Raw genomic sequence first — 15013 nt, 5'->3', positions numbered from 1 at the left:
ATAATGTGGGGAAAATGTGAAGTCTTTCAATTGCAATGATCAAAAAGACGCTATGGAATTTAATGTTTATTTCATTTTGAGTCCAGTAAGGAGGATGTAATTGCACTCGGAATGTAGTCGAAATTACAGTACAATTTCGAAATGTGTAATTGTAATTCGGACTTGTAGAACTAAGAAAGTACATTTTGAGGAAATTCAGGATGTAAAACTTTAAGTATATTTTTTGCCATTCTTATTACCAGATAAATGAGACAGTTTATGCCTTGTGACTTGTGCGTTATTTGTAGGTACCCAGCAATTTTATGAAATCTGGGTCTATCGCCAAAATCAGAAACACTGTATCAAAAAGGTGAACGCAGAATGTAGCAAAGCAGTTGGTATGTGGCAGTCCACGAAACATTTGCTTTAGTTCATTCAGAAACAAATTTAATCAACCAAAACATAAAGCGCCCTATACAATAACGTACTCTTTATTGTAAAGGAATTATGACAAAAAATTCTCTACACGAACTTTCTCCACATTATATTTCTGACCTAACTGAACTAATATCATCAAATACTGAGCATAATCTGATTAAAATCAACCATTTCAAAAGCTCTGTTATTGTATCAGCATGTATCCTTTTGTGATTCGACGCCCCCTAAGGATATGTAATTAAAATTTCCTTGCTCCGTTTAAAACTGCATTAAAGACATTCTTTCGGAACCAGCGCCTCCCCAAACAGATTTTGCTATTGTGTCCAGAAGTACTATTTATATGTCTTGTTCAATATATATATGACTTCTGACATGCTGAAATGTGTATACCTGTGTATATTGTTCATATATGTACCTGTTGAACACTACAGTTATATATCTGAGTTCATTTCAAATCTGTTAGTACGTGTGCAAGCATACCTGAGTGTGCAAGTACTATCCATTATAACATAACCTGTTACAAAAATGAGGAACACGTGGCAGATGGCTCTGTCATGAGCAACTGTGTTTTCCTTATTAAATAAAGATGATGATCACGATGACGATGATGATGATAATGATGGATACTATTATCATCTTTATTATTATTATTATTATTATTATTATTATTATTATTATAAATAAATAAAGAAAGAAATAAAAGTCAAACCAGTATTGTACTCAGGTACAAAAATAAACATACAATTTTGTAGAAATAAGCCTTAATCCTTATTGAAAAGATCTAACACTTAAAATGGCACATGCCAATAACAATGCAGTGTACTCTATATTGGATTTGTTTTTCTGTCTAAACATGAAATCCAATGATGCTTATTATATCCCAGATTGCAAGTATGTGTATGCATGTATTTGCTCCTGCGTGAACATGCTACTTTTTAACCACTTTTTAATTGGACTCTATAGACGACAGATATTATGTGAAAAATCATTTAATTTCTGTTAAAATGTTCAGCAACTGCTCTACAAAAGAAGGATTGGAAATCTACAAAAGATGCAAATAAATACAGAAATAAGTATGACCACATAATATACAAAAAAATGTATAGCTGTGTATGGGTATACATAATGGACTGTGTAGTAGTGACGATTAAGCCATGCTACAGAATGATATGGTAAGTTACCATTCAATGAGGGTAGATGGACTATTAAAAATCAAACAAAATAAGAAAGTTATCTTTCATTACTTATTATATATTGCGTTGCTAATACACTTAAAACTAATGCGTATCGATATTTATCTGAAATGTCACTTCAGAGAACAATGGCAATGGTGTAACTTCGGATTTGTTCTTTAAACATTGATCAACCATGAATTCTTGATAATGAAATATATAAGTAAATAATGCAACTTCAATACATTTTTAACAGAGAAGTTTATAAGCATGGTTGTGCTCTCCGGTCAGTATGTCCGATAAAAATTATTTCAAGATGAAATAAAAAAATTAATTTTGCAGATGTAACTCTTCATAAGTAACTTTAATAGACTGTTTTGCACAAGAATAAAAGCTACATCTTTCATAAAGTGTTTCATTTTTTGAACAAAAAAAAGATCAAGGTTTGCAAAACTACTTATTGATACCGATCTTAAACAAATAAAGCTATTTTGGTATATTCATGAAAGCAATAGTGTAATTGCTTACAGCAAGGAATATAACGTGTCATGGAACGAACTATCGTGTTTCCATCACGCGATGGTGTTTCTCTCAAATGGAACCCCTAAGGAAATTCAATTCGAATTATCTCACTTTAATGTGTTCCAAGTATTATTGACAATGAATGATACGTTCAACCGCTGTTTCATTCCAAATGAGGATCATATAAATGAAATCGTGGCAAAGAAAGATTCCTTGAAAACAAGGATATCTAGTTGTAGTCAAGTACATTCGAGGCTTTTAGGAGAATGTGGACGACAAGGTAAAGAACAATTGCAGAATTTGTTTAAAATATTTTTGTTTATTGAAATTTAAGCATTTCTTTGATTATTGCTCATGAAAAACTATGAATCGGTATAATAAATAATTTATTACCCTTTTTAGGTTGCGATATGAATATGTATTCACCCCTCAATAAGCTGTTTTCCATGCCTTAGAAGATCAAATTTTCATTGCAGCCCACTAACATTGGCAATAAATGTACAATATCTCAAAATATATTAAAAAATTATCATCCACTTCAAACTATACAACCTTCATACGTTTTATTTTGATACAGTCGGAATAAAAGATAGATGAATTTCCTCCAAAATAAATATCAAAGACAACTTCATAACTAAAAAAATGAAAAAGGATTGGATGTGACAGAAGAAATGATATCCATTATGATTCATCTGCATGAACGTATATTAAGATCGAATATATATATATATATATATATATATATATATATATATATATATATATATATATATATATATATATATACATGAACTATACATGTACACATGTAAAATAAAATACAAAATTGTCATTATGTCATGTTTTGTAAAAGAGTTGTAGATAAGCTCGACAGATTTGTCATAAACACTTAAGTTTTCTAAAGCACACCTGAAAATATATTAAATACTGGTAATACTAATATATACTTACACCCGTCTCTTTCTTTCGACAAATATAATTTACTAATACTTTTAATTCATCCACTCTCTCTCTCTCTCTCTCTCTCTCTCTCTCTCTCTCTCTCTCTCATATTTTTGTTCCCCACCTTAATCTTCTAATTCAACCCCACTTTTGTACTTCTTTCCTGCAAGTTCAAGTAGATGCTCTCGCATATTAGGTTCTTCAATTCAAAACATACAGACACATATGAATTCGTAGATCACAATGATAAGACACGAAAATAAGGACTGAAATAACAATCAACCCATGTGAGATAGAGAATATACAATTCTGATTTCAAATGGCAATGACGCAGCATTTTCAGTTACATTTATTAATTACATCAGTATTCCAGCATTTTGTTTTCCTTTTTTCATTTCAGCAAAGCAGTCTTCTCATATTTGCTGAAGGAATTCATTCCGTGTCCCATGTGTTTCTGTAGTTGCCTCTTCATGAAACTCTGCAATCAAACGTCCTTGTAGTACGCCTTTTTTCAAAAAGGAAACTATCACAGGTTTCCATATACGCCTGCTTTTTCCAAATATCTCAGAGTGGCACGGTAGATAAAATAATACTGGTCCTTCAAGAGAATATAAAAATAAATTTGAGTGACCTTGAAAATATGTATAAAAATGTTTGTTCCTGGTGAAATCAAATAATTTCAAATGTATGTGTCTGTAGCAATCGCGGATATTTTAACATTTTCGCCAGACAAACTTTCAATATTACGTTTCTATTCTTAGCTATAACCCTGTCTAATAATCAATTTATTTTTGTACAAAGGTTCCTTAGGTGTGAGAGTTCATAATGGTAGATAATGTCATATTCTTAAATATAAGAAATCGTGCTTTGAGCTTTACCCTTTAGCTCTAATTACGTTTTATAGACTTAACCATATAAAAACTGTCATATGTATGTATGTATGTATGACTGACTGACTGACTGACTGACTTTATTTCCTCTTAAAAAGAGATTACATCAGATTAAACAAATTCATGATAACACAAGATCATAAAATAGAACAGAAAATTGACAAAAATACAATAGTAATACTGTGTCAGCTACCGTATTGACAAAACGAAATATCTCAATACCTGCAATTATGCAAATCTGCAATCATTTGGCGGACCAAGGCACTGATCTTTTAACAGTTGCTTGATGATGATGATAATATTTCGAAAAGTTAATACGTCTATAGTGTTATGTGCTTAACATTAAGTTCGAGATAGTAACGAAAATGAAATGAAAAACTTTTAACAGTGTAATTCTATATGTAGTTTTTTTTTTATATGACGCATGTATTTATGCATATATATACTTGTTTGCGCGTATGCGTGCGTGCATGCATACCTCTTCAACAAAGAGTATATCAGGTTGCTAAGATACATATTATACATATCATAGGATTATGAGACACATCATAGACGAGAACGCAAGCATGATATATAATCGTCAACTAATGCATTTACAAAATGAGATATATAAATACAGAAAACCATATAGAAATCTCTAGGAAATAAACATAAACAAATACATAAACACACACACAAACAGCTGTCATACAACAAAATTTGCGGATTTGACAAGAAGACTTTGGCCTTTAATTGTTTATTTTTAATGTTAATTTACTACTTACTTTTTATATCATGTTAGGGCATGTTAGTTGATAGTAGGGCACACATTTTATTGTAGAATGAAGCTATGCTGTTTGCGGTCACCAACATGAGCCTATCTGATACATCATCGTCAATAGACGACATGCAGTCAACCCTGCTTCCAAGAAGTGTCTCCAACAATATATCGTCTTCTTGATTGAATAAGTTAACCCCGTCTCTCACTTCTAAAGAGTCAATCACTCTCTCAAAGAAAACGTTTCGTTCCTCAAGCAGCATTTCGCAGCCTAAAATAAGATGTTTCGCTCTGTCGTCAGTCTCTTTTCCACAGAGTTTGCATACCATAACTTTAACAACAGGCATGATATATAATTTCATTACTTCAGAGAGAGGCCATAACATGGATGGAAATTTACGCCCAAGAAACCATATATTACTTGGTTTTAAGTCCAAATGAATGTTTCTGAAGTGAATTAAATCACCCCTTAGTTCCATATTTGCTCTCCAGGTAGTTTCTTCATGGTTTTGGATAATATCAATAATATGTCGATTCCAGACGAGTTTTTCTTCAGTTTGTACTCTTGCTGCATAGTCTAAAAGAACACTTCCCATACCATATTTCTTAGTTATTCTGTCAATATCAGGTATAAATCCCGTCTGTTTTAGCGGGTTGTTCAGATACTGACATAGGCGCATAATGAAAATCTTTTTCCAGATAAAAGTCCAATCGCCCTTACACAATCGGTTGAAAAAGAGCAATTTCATCCTATCTATGTATGCTTCCATTGACCAGAGTCCTAGGGTACTACTCGTTGCCTCCGTAGGCGAATATTTATCGAAAGCTTGCATACGTCGCGCTGCATATCTCTGGCATAACTCAAGTTCTTCTATATTCGAGTTTGTGATACCTGACCAAAGTTCACATCCATATAGGACCGAGGGTAGAATAATTCTTTTCCAAATCTTCAGACTTGTTAGAGGGTTCATTCCTCCATCTCTGATACCAATAAAATATAAAGAGTTTAACAAGTGTTTGCCTTTATCACATGCTTCTTTTATCGCGTAGTTTGGTTTTAAGCTGTATTTTAGAGGTATGCCGGCATACTTCTTACTTTTGACTGCCGGAATTGGAGATTTGTCGAGCATAAAAGAAGGTATACCAGTCGTTCTTTTGTCAGTAAACAAGATGGTGCAACTTTTATCTGCATTATATCTTAATCTCCACCTTTTCGCATAGTCGGAAATTGTATCAAGCAGCTGTTGCATTGAATGATGCGAGTTAGACATTACAGTTATGTCATCTGCTAATAAGACACAAGGCAGGTGGATGTCGACAAGATTTAGACCTCGCAAAGTGTGATCTAATTCCGTGATCAAATCATCTATCATTACAAGAAAGAACTAGGCAGACAAGATACGGCCCTGTCCTACACCCTGCCTAATATCGAAGCGTTTGGACAGCTTGCCCGCATATAAAACGGAGCTTGTTACTCTCTCAAACGAATCTTTCGTGATGCGCCAGGTCTTCCCTTTGATGCCAAGTCTGTACAACTTGTAGAATAACCCGTTATGCCAAACTGTGTTGAAGGCTTCAGCATTATCAAGAAATGTAGTATAGACAGGAGTATTTTTATCCAAATAGTAGCATATAGATTCTTTGATACAGAACGCTGCAGTGATACTACCGCAATTATTTCTAAAACCCTGTTGCAATGGATTTGGAAAATAAATCTGCTTAGAAAATATAAGTAGTCTACTATATATAATTTGTTCTAGAACTTTCTGAAGCACTGGAATTATAGTTATATCGCGGTAATTATTCATATTTAATTTGTTCTTTCCTCCTCCTTTGAATATTGGTATAACCAAACCTTGTTTAAAGTGGCACGGGTACTTCTCGGCCTTGTACACTTTTGTGAATATAATTTCAAGTAATTGTACACTACTTGGAGGGTCCGCAAACAGTAAATGCTCAACAACAATACCGTCGTGGCCACATGCCTTATCTTTATTGAGAGAGCTAATTGCACTACTGATTTCGTCTCTAGTGGGAATTTTATCAACAACTTCATCAAAGTGTGAATAGGTTTCTTTAGTTTGTTTTCTAACCTCTGCTAAGACCATCTGGTAATGATTTTCATCGTACAGATAAGTATTGTCAGGCAGTGATAAACTGGAAAAATGATTTGCCCATAACTCTCTAACAGAGTCGTGATCGCGTACAATTTTTCCGTTTGTTTCGATTTCGTGAATGTAATCGCGTTTATTTCTTTTATTCCGTATAAACTTATAGAAAGTAGAAATATCGATCTCTGCAGCCTTTTCAAGCTCACTAAATTGTTCTCTATCGTATATTTCTTTAGCTTTCAATAATTCTTTTGCAAACAATTTCTTCGCTTTCTTATAGTTCGCATATGATATATATTCCCAGCCTCTTGGCCTACCATTAGAAATCCATACCCTGCGTTTCAGCCCCATTTCCGTGTGAAACTTTTTTACGTTTAGTAGTTTCCAATTGGGGTTAGCGTATGGGCAAAACCTCTTTATGGGGAGAAACCTAGAAGCTGCTTCATGTAAAATCTTTACGGTGTCTTGAATAATAATTTCAATATCGACATTCGTCGCTAGTTCTGCTTTATGCATTTGCGCTAACAATTCATTGCGTGTTGCTTCCTTATATATATTTATTTGTTCTGCTGAGGCTTTCTTCCTATTTATGGAATGAATGATATGCTCGTCAGCCTTTGTTGCATTATGTACTAAAGGTGTGACCAACTCTATTTTTACAGGAAGATGATCTGAAATGTTCAAAGGATGATCATCTATTATTTCTGCCTTAACCACTAAATCGAATTTACTTTTTTGCAATAGTATATGGTCTATCAAAGATTTTGATTTGCCATCGGTTGAGAAAAAAGTAAAATCTGGCCCTTCACAAATGGATTGACTATTAACAGATATTAAATGTCTATCGCTCAGAAACTTTTCCAGAATAGTGCCTCTAGCGTTTGATGTTAGACAATTTGCTTTGGAGCTAAACAGTGAACTTAGCTGACCATTGAAGTCTCCGGCAAGTACGGGAATGCCTTCTTTGCAGAAAATATCAAACTGATCCTTTAGTTCTTTATTGTTTCGGAGTAACTTGCAATAGGAAAATTTGTTGATGGCAAAAGTGCCCCGAATATAAAATATTTAAGTCTATCGTTTCATTTTACCTCTATCCCTAAAACTCTGTCACTACCAGCGCTCGACAAGGGATTAACGCGGAGTGATTTCCTATAAAGGATTGCTATTCCCCCGAACCTGTATGTATGTATGTATGTATGTCTGTCTGTGGGGCCCCGAGTGGCCGAGTGGTCTAAAGCGCTGTCCGTTAACGATCACAGCCATCTCACCTCTGTCTGCATGGGTTCGAGTCTCGGATTCAGCCAATGTGGGTATGTGAGAAAGCTTGCCAGTAGCTTCTCGTGCGTCGGTGGTTCTCTCCGGGGTTTTCCCGGGTTCTTCCTCCACCATTAATACTGGCCGCCATGTATAGCCTATCGTGTGCTGAAAAATGGCGTTAAACCCTACAACAACAACAACAACAACTGTATGTCTGTCTGTCTGTATGTATGTATGTACGTCAGCATACATGTAAACAATTAGGTCCATATACAACCTTGGAAAAAATATGAAAATGTCATTTTATTTTGTAAAGTCTACACAGCATCTTCTATTTAAAAAGAACATGAAATAGACAAAAAAATTATAAATGCAGCTGCCAAACCTTGTTCTTAAAGGCTTCTGGTCTCCTGATTTGAATCTGCCGTGTTACACTGAAGATGTCCACCTCATCTTCTTGTCTGATCTGGTCAAGTATACTGCTAACAGCAACGAAAACACCACAGCATGTAGCACCGTTTCTATAAAATACAAATTCACTTTCTTATATTCTTCACATGTCTGAAATGCTAAAATATTGTAGATAAATACTTCAAATTTAACGGTATAGTACGAGCTCGAGAAGGCTTACTAAATATACTTACAATATATATATATATATATATATATATATATATATATATATATATATATATATATATATATATATATATATATATAACAATGATTGGCAGCTGCAGTTATATATTTGTGTGTCTATTTCATGTTCTTTTTAATAGAACATGATGTGTAGACGTTTCATGAGACCACACGTCCACAAATTACCATCATATCTTCGGGACACAACAGATTACCTCATAAAAAGAAAAGGAAGCGAACCATTACCAGATACATTGTTTGTTTCCTTAGAAGTCACATCTTTATATACCAATAAACCACACAACGAAGGGATAGAGGCATGCAGAGAAGTATGGGAAACAATAAATATACACAATCCACCCGCTCACTTCCTAGTCAAACTCCTGGAGCTTGTCCTAAAACTCAGTAACCTTGAATTTAATGAAGAAAACTACCTGCAAATCAATGGAACCGCAACGGGTACAAAAATGGCCCCTTCGTATGAAAATATTTTTATGGGTAAACTGGAGGGTCAGCTCTAAGCATCGGTGGAACTTGCATCATACCAATGGGTGCGCTTCATCGATGATATAGAAATGAAGTGGCAACATGGAAGAGAAAATCTGGATGATTTCATATCAAAGGCTAACAACTTCCATCCTTCAATAAAATTCACGGCATAAGTCTCCAAATCAAACCACACAACAACCAGACTGGTAGAAAAGAAACTCCATATAGACATATACTCTAAACCAACCGACAAACACCAATATCTCCTCCCAATCAGCTGCCATCCAAACCACTGCATTAGGAACATGCCATATAGCCAGGCACTGAGGATACGCAGAATTTGTTCCGACGATGTAACATTCCAAAAAAGGTCTGAAGAGTTATTTAAACATTTGACTTACCGAGGCTATGACAAAGATCTGATTGCGGAGGCAACCCAAAGGGAGCAACAAACAAACCGCAATGACCTACCAAAATAAAAAGAGAAGGAAAATGCTGATAGGATGGCATTTATCCTGACCTACCATCCGGAAAACCCCCAAAGTAGGTAAAATCATCGGGGAACACTGGCCCATCATGGAATCGTGTGACGCACTAAAGTTAATACTCCCAAACAAACGTGTAGTAGCCTATCGGAGACCAAAAATCCCCAAGGACATCCTGGTCAGGGCGAAGTTAACGCCGATTACTAACCAAGACCACACTAGTCAATATGGCCCCTGTGGCAATAAAAGGTGCAAAACATACAAACATGATACAAACCAGGACATTTTCTAGCACAGTGACTAGAGAAAACTGAACATACATGGATCAAACAAAACGTGCAAAACAGATAATGTAATTTATCTCATCACATGTAAGATCTTCAGCATTTAGAGAAATTGAAAAACAACACAACATGATCAACCTTCATAGATCTGATTGGATGACAAAGAAGCTGTACAGAAGCCTAGTCGCAGAACACTTCTCCTCCCATGGCCACACTTTCAGTGATATAACACTTAGAGCAATTGCTCACAACCCCAAACGGAGTTTCGAAACCAGGAAAGAAAAGGAATCTTACGGGATACGCCGCCTTATAATATTGAAACCAAGCGGTTTAAACCAAGAAGACTCGAAAAAGACAGCCATTCACAAACAAAATTACCTTTTATCAGCCGGCATGTTTCTCTTTCAATGATTCCCTAAATTCGCTTATTAGTCACCCAATAACCTATAATTACAACTATAACAATGAAATATCCAGGATATAATTTGCGCGTACATAAATTTACGTAACAGATGACGCTATGGCTCATCGATTTCAATGTCAATATAAAATAACTTACAGCATCCGCAACAAGTCATAAAACTTTTACAAAGACAACGGTTTGTCTGTTTTATTTGTTTGTCTTCCCAAAAATCCCATCCACACAAGAAAGGATAGAACTACCCTCGTTTACTTTTCTCTATTGACATGGCCTCCCTCTTAAGAAATGGCTGTGAAGAATGAGAGGGATGCGAAATAATACAAAAATGAGATGAATTACTTACGAACAGAGGACGGTTATAGGATTTCCTGACATGGCACATTGCCACTGATAAACACGTTCCATCAGCACGAGGAAAGACTGGGTAGAAGTTGGAAGATCCTTGTCCGGCATCCAGTTGTTGAAAGTCAGCATGTACACGGTCTTGCTGTTCTTGTCTCCCTGAAATATTTTGAATTAAATAATTCTGAAAATCATGATTTAGGAAGGTGCAAAGTCTGACTTTCAACACCTGAGCCTATAGTTAGGTCAGCAAGCACAAAGAATTACTGAAATGGTGAAAATTTCAATTATATGTTGAGAAATAGACAATTCTACAAACCTAATATTCAGTATGGAGCCTTGACAGCTCATTCAACATTTAAAAAACGATAAAGAATAATAAAAAAATCTTGTATTAGTAATAGATTATTGTAAATAGAGATTGTTTTCTCTGAAATTTCATGCAGGTGACAAATAAAAGGAACGGAAATGCGGCTGAAATTACCAGTATTAATGGAAAATCCAATATGGAGCATAATGGTCAAACAAATAGATAACAAAATAGAAACTGTCATAGTATGTAAGGTGAAAGTTAAAAATAAACTTTTCTTGCCTTTTTGTAAATGCAGAGTGTTCTCTCCGTAATTTCGTCCTGTTGAGTATCCACCGAAAGAGTATCCACATTCAAGGGACCAAAACTGACAGATTCCCCTTGAGACGGCCACCAGGCACATACTCCCTGTGATAAATATGCATGAAAAGAAAAGCCCATGGACAATCGTCAAATTCAAACAAAAGGACACATACCTGAACCATCAAGTAAACGGTTCAGTCAAATGGTATATGGCAGCCATCGATGTATTCGGAAACATACACATTGCCAGAAAAAGCGTGTACTATTCCCTGTTTGAAAGAGGAAAGGCAGCAAACACTTACATGCAAACCCTCCAAAAACATCCGAAAATGCAATATTGCTTGTGGAATATAGGCTCCGTGGCCAATCAAAAAAGTTATAACGTAAAGTTTACAGTATAAGCAAATCATATAATATAAGCATTACATCAAATTACAAACTAGTTGATATAGCAATGTAACTTAAGATCTATAAAGAATAAGTATGTCCAGAAAGCATGCCCAAGATTACATTCTTTTTATGTTTCATTTTTGATGCACTTATGATGTTCCTTTTTATTTTTGTTAAATATCCCGTCACTTCGAATTGCAACAATGTTTTTGGACACCAAAAAAAACTTGAACCCATATTTAAATTACTTTAAGTACAGTATGTGAACACATAAAGGTGGCATACATTTGTATATTGTTTTGTCTGCATCTCTGTTTCCTATGATTTATCTCTAACCCCCACAAACGAAAAAAAAAAACAACCACAAGAAAATCAAATAGGGCATTAGTTACAAATAATGAATGATCGGTCACAAACACTGAAGATCAAGATGAAAAGATAAACAACATAGGAATGTAAGCAAGATGATCAGCGAGTTTTGCCACATTGTAATCATACACAGCTTTGTGGGACCTGACACTATGGTATTAATAGCGTTCGGGACAAAACTGAACAAAGGAAGTTTCTAAATGTTATATAAAACTATTACATAAATCAACCTGTAATTAAAATCAGTGGAGAACATTTATACAATCTTTCGTTGATGCCTTTGTAAAGCAAATTATCGTTTCTTCAATTCGAATGATTATTCCACTCTTCCTGTTGATGCATGTTCAAATATGACAAGATGTAAGTTTAGCATGAATTATCATAGTAAGATCATGTCGTGTTTCTTTAATAAAGTAGGAACAATCAATTTACCTCTGTATCTTCATCAAGGGCGTTCAAGGTGACAATGATTTCAGAATTGTAATCGTATATCAGTCTCCAAAAATCAATAACCGTATTCTTCAGTGGAAACTGTGTCATGAAGTATCCCGATTTCTTGCTTCTAGACTGAAAAGATGAACCATTTTCTCTTTCAGTGGTATGGTTATGTCTTTTCTTGAAGAGTTAATTATCTTTTATTTGGACGCAGACCTGTTAATTTATTATAATAATTGCTGTCTAATGGCTTATACATGAAATTAAGTAGACTGCTGAAGCAAATTCAGCGTATCACTTGTATCGCTTTTCATTTAAATCTGAATACAAGTATACTGCAAACTGAGCATGTACAGACATGTGTCTTGCAATCTGAATACATTTCTACTGCAAGCTGAGCATGTAGACATGTGTCTTGCAATCTGAATACATTTCTACTGCAAGCTGAGCATGTACAGACATGTCTTGCAATCTGAATACACTTCTACTGCAAGCTGAGCATGTAGACATGTGTCTTGCAATATGAATACATGTATACTGCAAATTGAGCATGTACAGACATGTGTCTTGTAATCTGAATACATTTCTACTGCAAGCTTAGCATGTAGACATGTTTCTTGCAATCTAAATACATGTATACTGCAAACTGAGCATTACAGACGTGTCTTGCAATCTGAACACATTTATACTGCAAGCTGAGCATGTACAGACATTTGTCTTGCAATCTGAATAGATGTGTGTATTCCTACAATCTGAAGACAAGTATGATGTATGCAAAACATGTCTATTTGAAAAATATTTATAACGTGCTGAGATATCAGTGACAATAAAACAACAGTATCGAAGTGCCGCAGTTAGTGTATCATATAGCACTACCATACCCCAATATAAAAAATGTCAGTGGAGAGTTGAAAAGTCATTTCTTTTTTTCTTTTAGAGTTCATAGGCTGCACGCTTATTTCTCCCTTTCAAGTTAAGTATTTAATTATCAGAAGTTAATAACGAATTGAGACTAGACAGCATGGAAAAGAAAATTCATCCATTTCTCATAATCTTCCTTTAATATGAAGAATAGTTTGAATACATCAATGTTTCTATAAATTTATGTATCTGCTGAGTTTTAACAGAGATATTCAGAGTTTGGCATTAAAAATATCATTATCTTTTTTGTTTAGATATCGAAGTACTGGCATTATACTTACAGGCACGGTGACGGAATTGATATAATCTGTTGTCCCTGCAACGTATGTAAGCACATATGTACGGAACTTATCAGCTGAAATATGACAAGATCGACTTAACCAGATGAGCACATAAACAAAAGCAAATGAAATAAAACAAAATATCCACCTTTTTGAGAAAAAGAAAACGACACAGTCCGCTGGACGACTTTACTTGTTTTTATTTTGTGTTTATCGCTTGCCACAATAACTGAACATAAATTGTTTAAAACGTTTAAGATGCTATGATTCCGACATTTCTTAAAATAACAATTATATTCAGCTGTCCTAGGTTAAAAATACGCGTATGTCAAATGATCTTTCCCTTTTTATTTCTTTTTTCATTGTTTCTTTTTGGAAATACGGTGTGTTTGCACTCTGTACTAGGTGAAATAATGGTTTCTGAGGAAATTTTTATCAGTTCCAATAATTACAAAAAAAAGGAATTGGACTTTATAGGTTTTTATATCAAAGACGATTTTTAGAGTGTCCAGGACAGAGAGCATAACGAAACAAAATACCACTGTTGAAATACAAGTGTTTGCTTGATTGAAGAGTGCTGTCTTACCCTAGGTTTTCCCAGATCCGGTATTTTCCGTCACATCCTCAATATTATCCGTCACATTTCATTAAGCACACACAGACACACACACAATATATATATATATATATATATATATATATATATATATATATATATATATATATATATATATATATATACAGCGTTCCCATAGCACAGAGTAATTATTATTGCCTCAAGAATATTATAAATTATCTGTAATTTACAAACCAGCCAATGTATTTAAGTCCCTATTCTTATCCACGTTTTCCTTGCATAGTGCAGTCGTGAAATTTGCATTGGTGTAGCTTGGTTTCAACGCCCTTAGTTTCTGTAAGGAAAGAACGAGGCATGTATCAAGAAAAAAATACAATGATGGCGGAGTAACACTGAAACTTGTGTTTGATGAACAAGAAGCTCAAGAGTGTATCAAATGAAGAGAAACGAGGATTATAGAGAATACTGAAGAATTCTTTCAGATTAACAACCTCGGGGAAATGGAAATCAGCTCTTGCCCCCTCTCCAAGCAAATGCAAATTTCTCATCCGGTGCTATCCTGGTAACGTTTCATTAGGAGGCCGTCATGCCAGAACACATTATATAACTTCTGTGCATGTAGGAAGGTAGTAGCTAATACATTTTCTGAACAACGTAATTGTACTCTAAAGAGGGGTCTTTTTTGTAACACCTCCTTTA

The 15013-nt window shown here is 34.6% G+C and overlaps 1 protein-coding gene across 1 annotated transcript in view; it reads right to left on the bottom strand.

Annotated features, from left to right (window-relative positions):
• Positions 1 to 53: 53 nt before the first annotated feature.
• The window catches only part of LOC149807624 (uncharacterized), a 95262-nt gene continuing 80302 nt past the window's right edge, over positions 54 to 15013 (bottom strand). The window contains exons 25-31 of the mRNA XM_089958211.1: positions 14549 to 14648; positions 13738 to 13811; positions 12533 to 12667; positions 11321 to 11446; positions 10730 to 10887; positions 8454 to 8589; positions 54 to 3651 (exon numbers count right to left, since the gene is read on the bottom strand). Coding sequence (XP_089814337.1) covers positions 3580 to 3651; positions 8454 to 8589; positions 10730 to 10887; positions 11321 to 11446; positions 12533 to 12667; positions 13738 to 13811; positions 14549 to 14648 — 801 coding nt within the window. The 3' untranslated portion in view covers positions 54 to 3579. The remainder of the gene's footprint in view (positions 3652 to 8453; positions 8590 to 10729; positions 10888 to 11320; positions 11447 to 12532; positions 12668 to 13737; positions 13812 to 14548; positions 14649 to 15013) is intronic.

The sequence above is a fragment of the Sinohyriopsis cumingii genome, chromosome 1 (genome assembly GCF_028554795.1).
Source record: "Sinohyriopsis cumingii isolate HCF-2022 chromosome 1, ASM2855479v2, whole genome shotgun sequence".
NCBI lineage: Eukaryota > Metazoa > Mollusca > Bivalvia > Unionida > Unionidae > Sinohyriopsis > Sinohyriopsis cumingii.
This window is presented reverse-complemented; position numbering and strand designations above follow the sequence as displayed.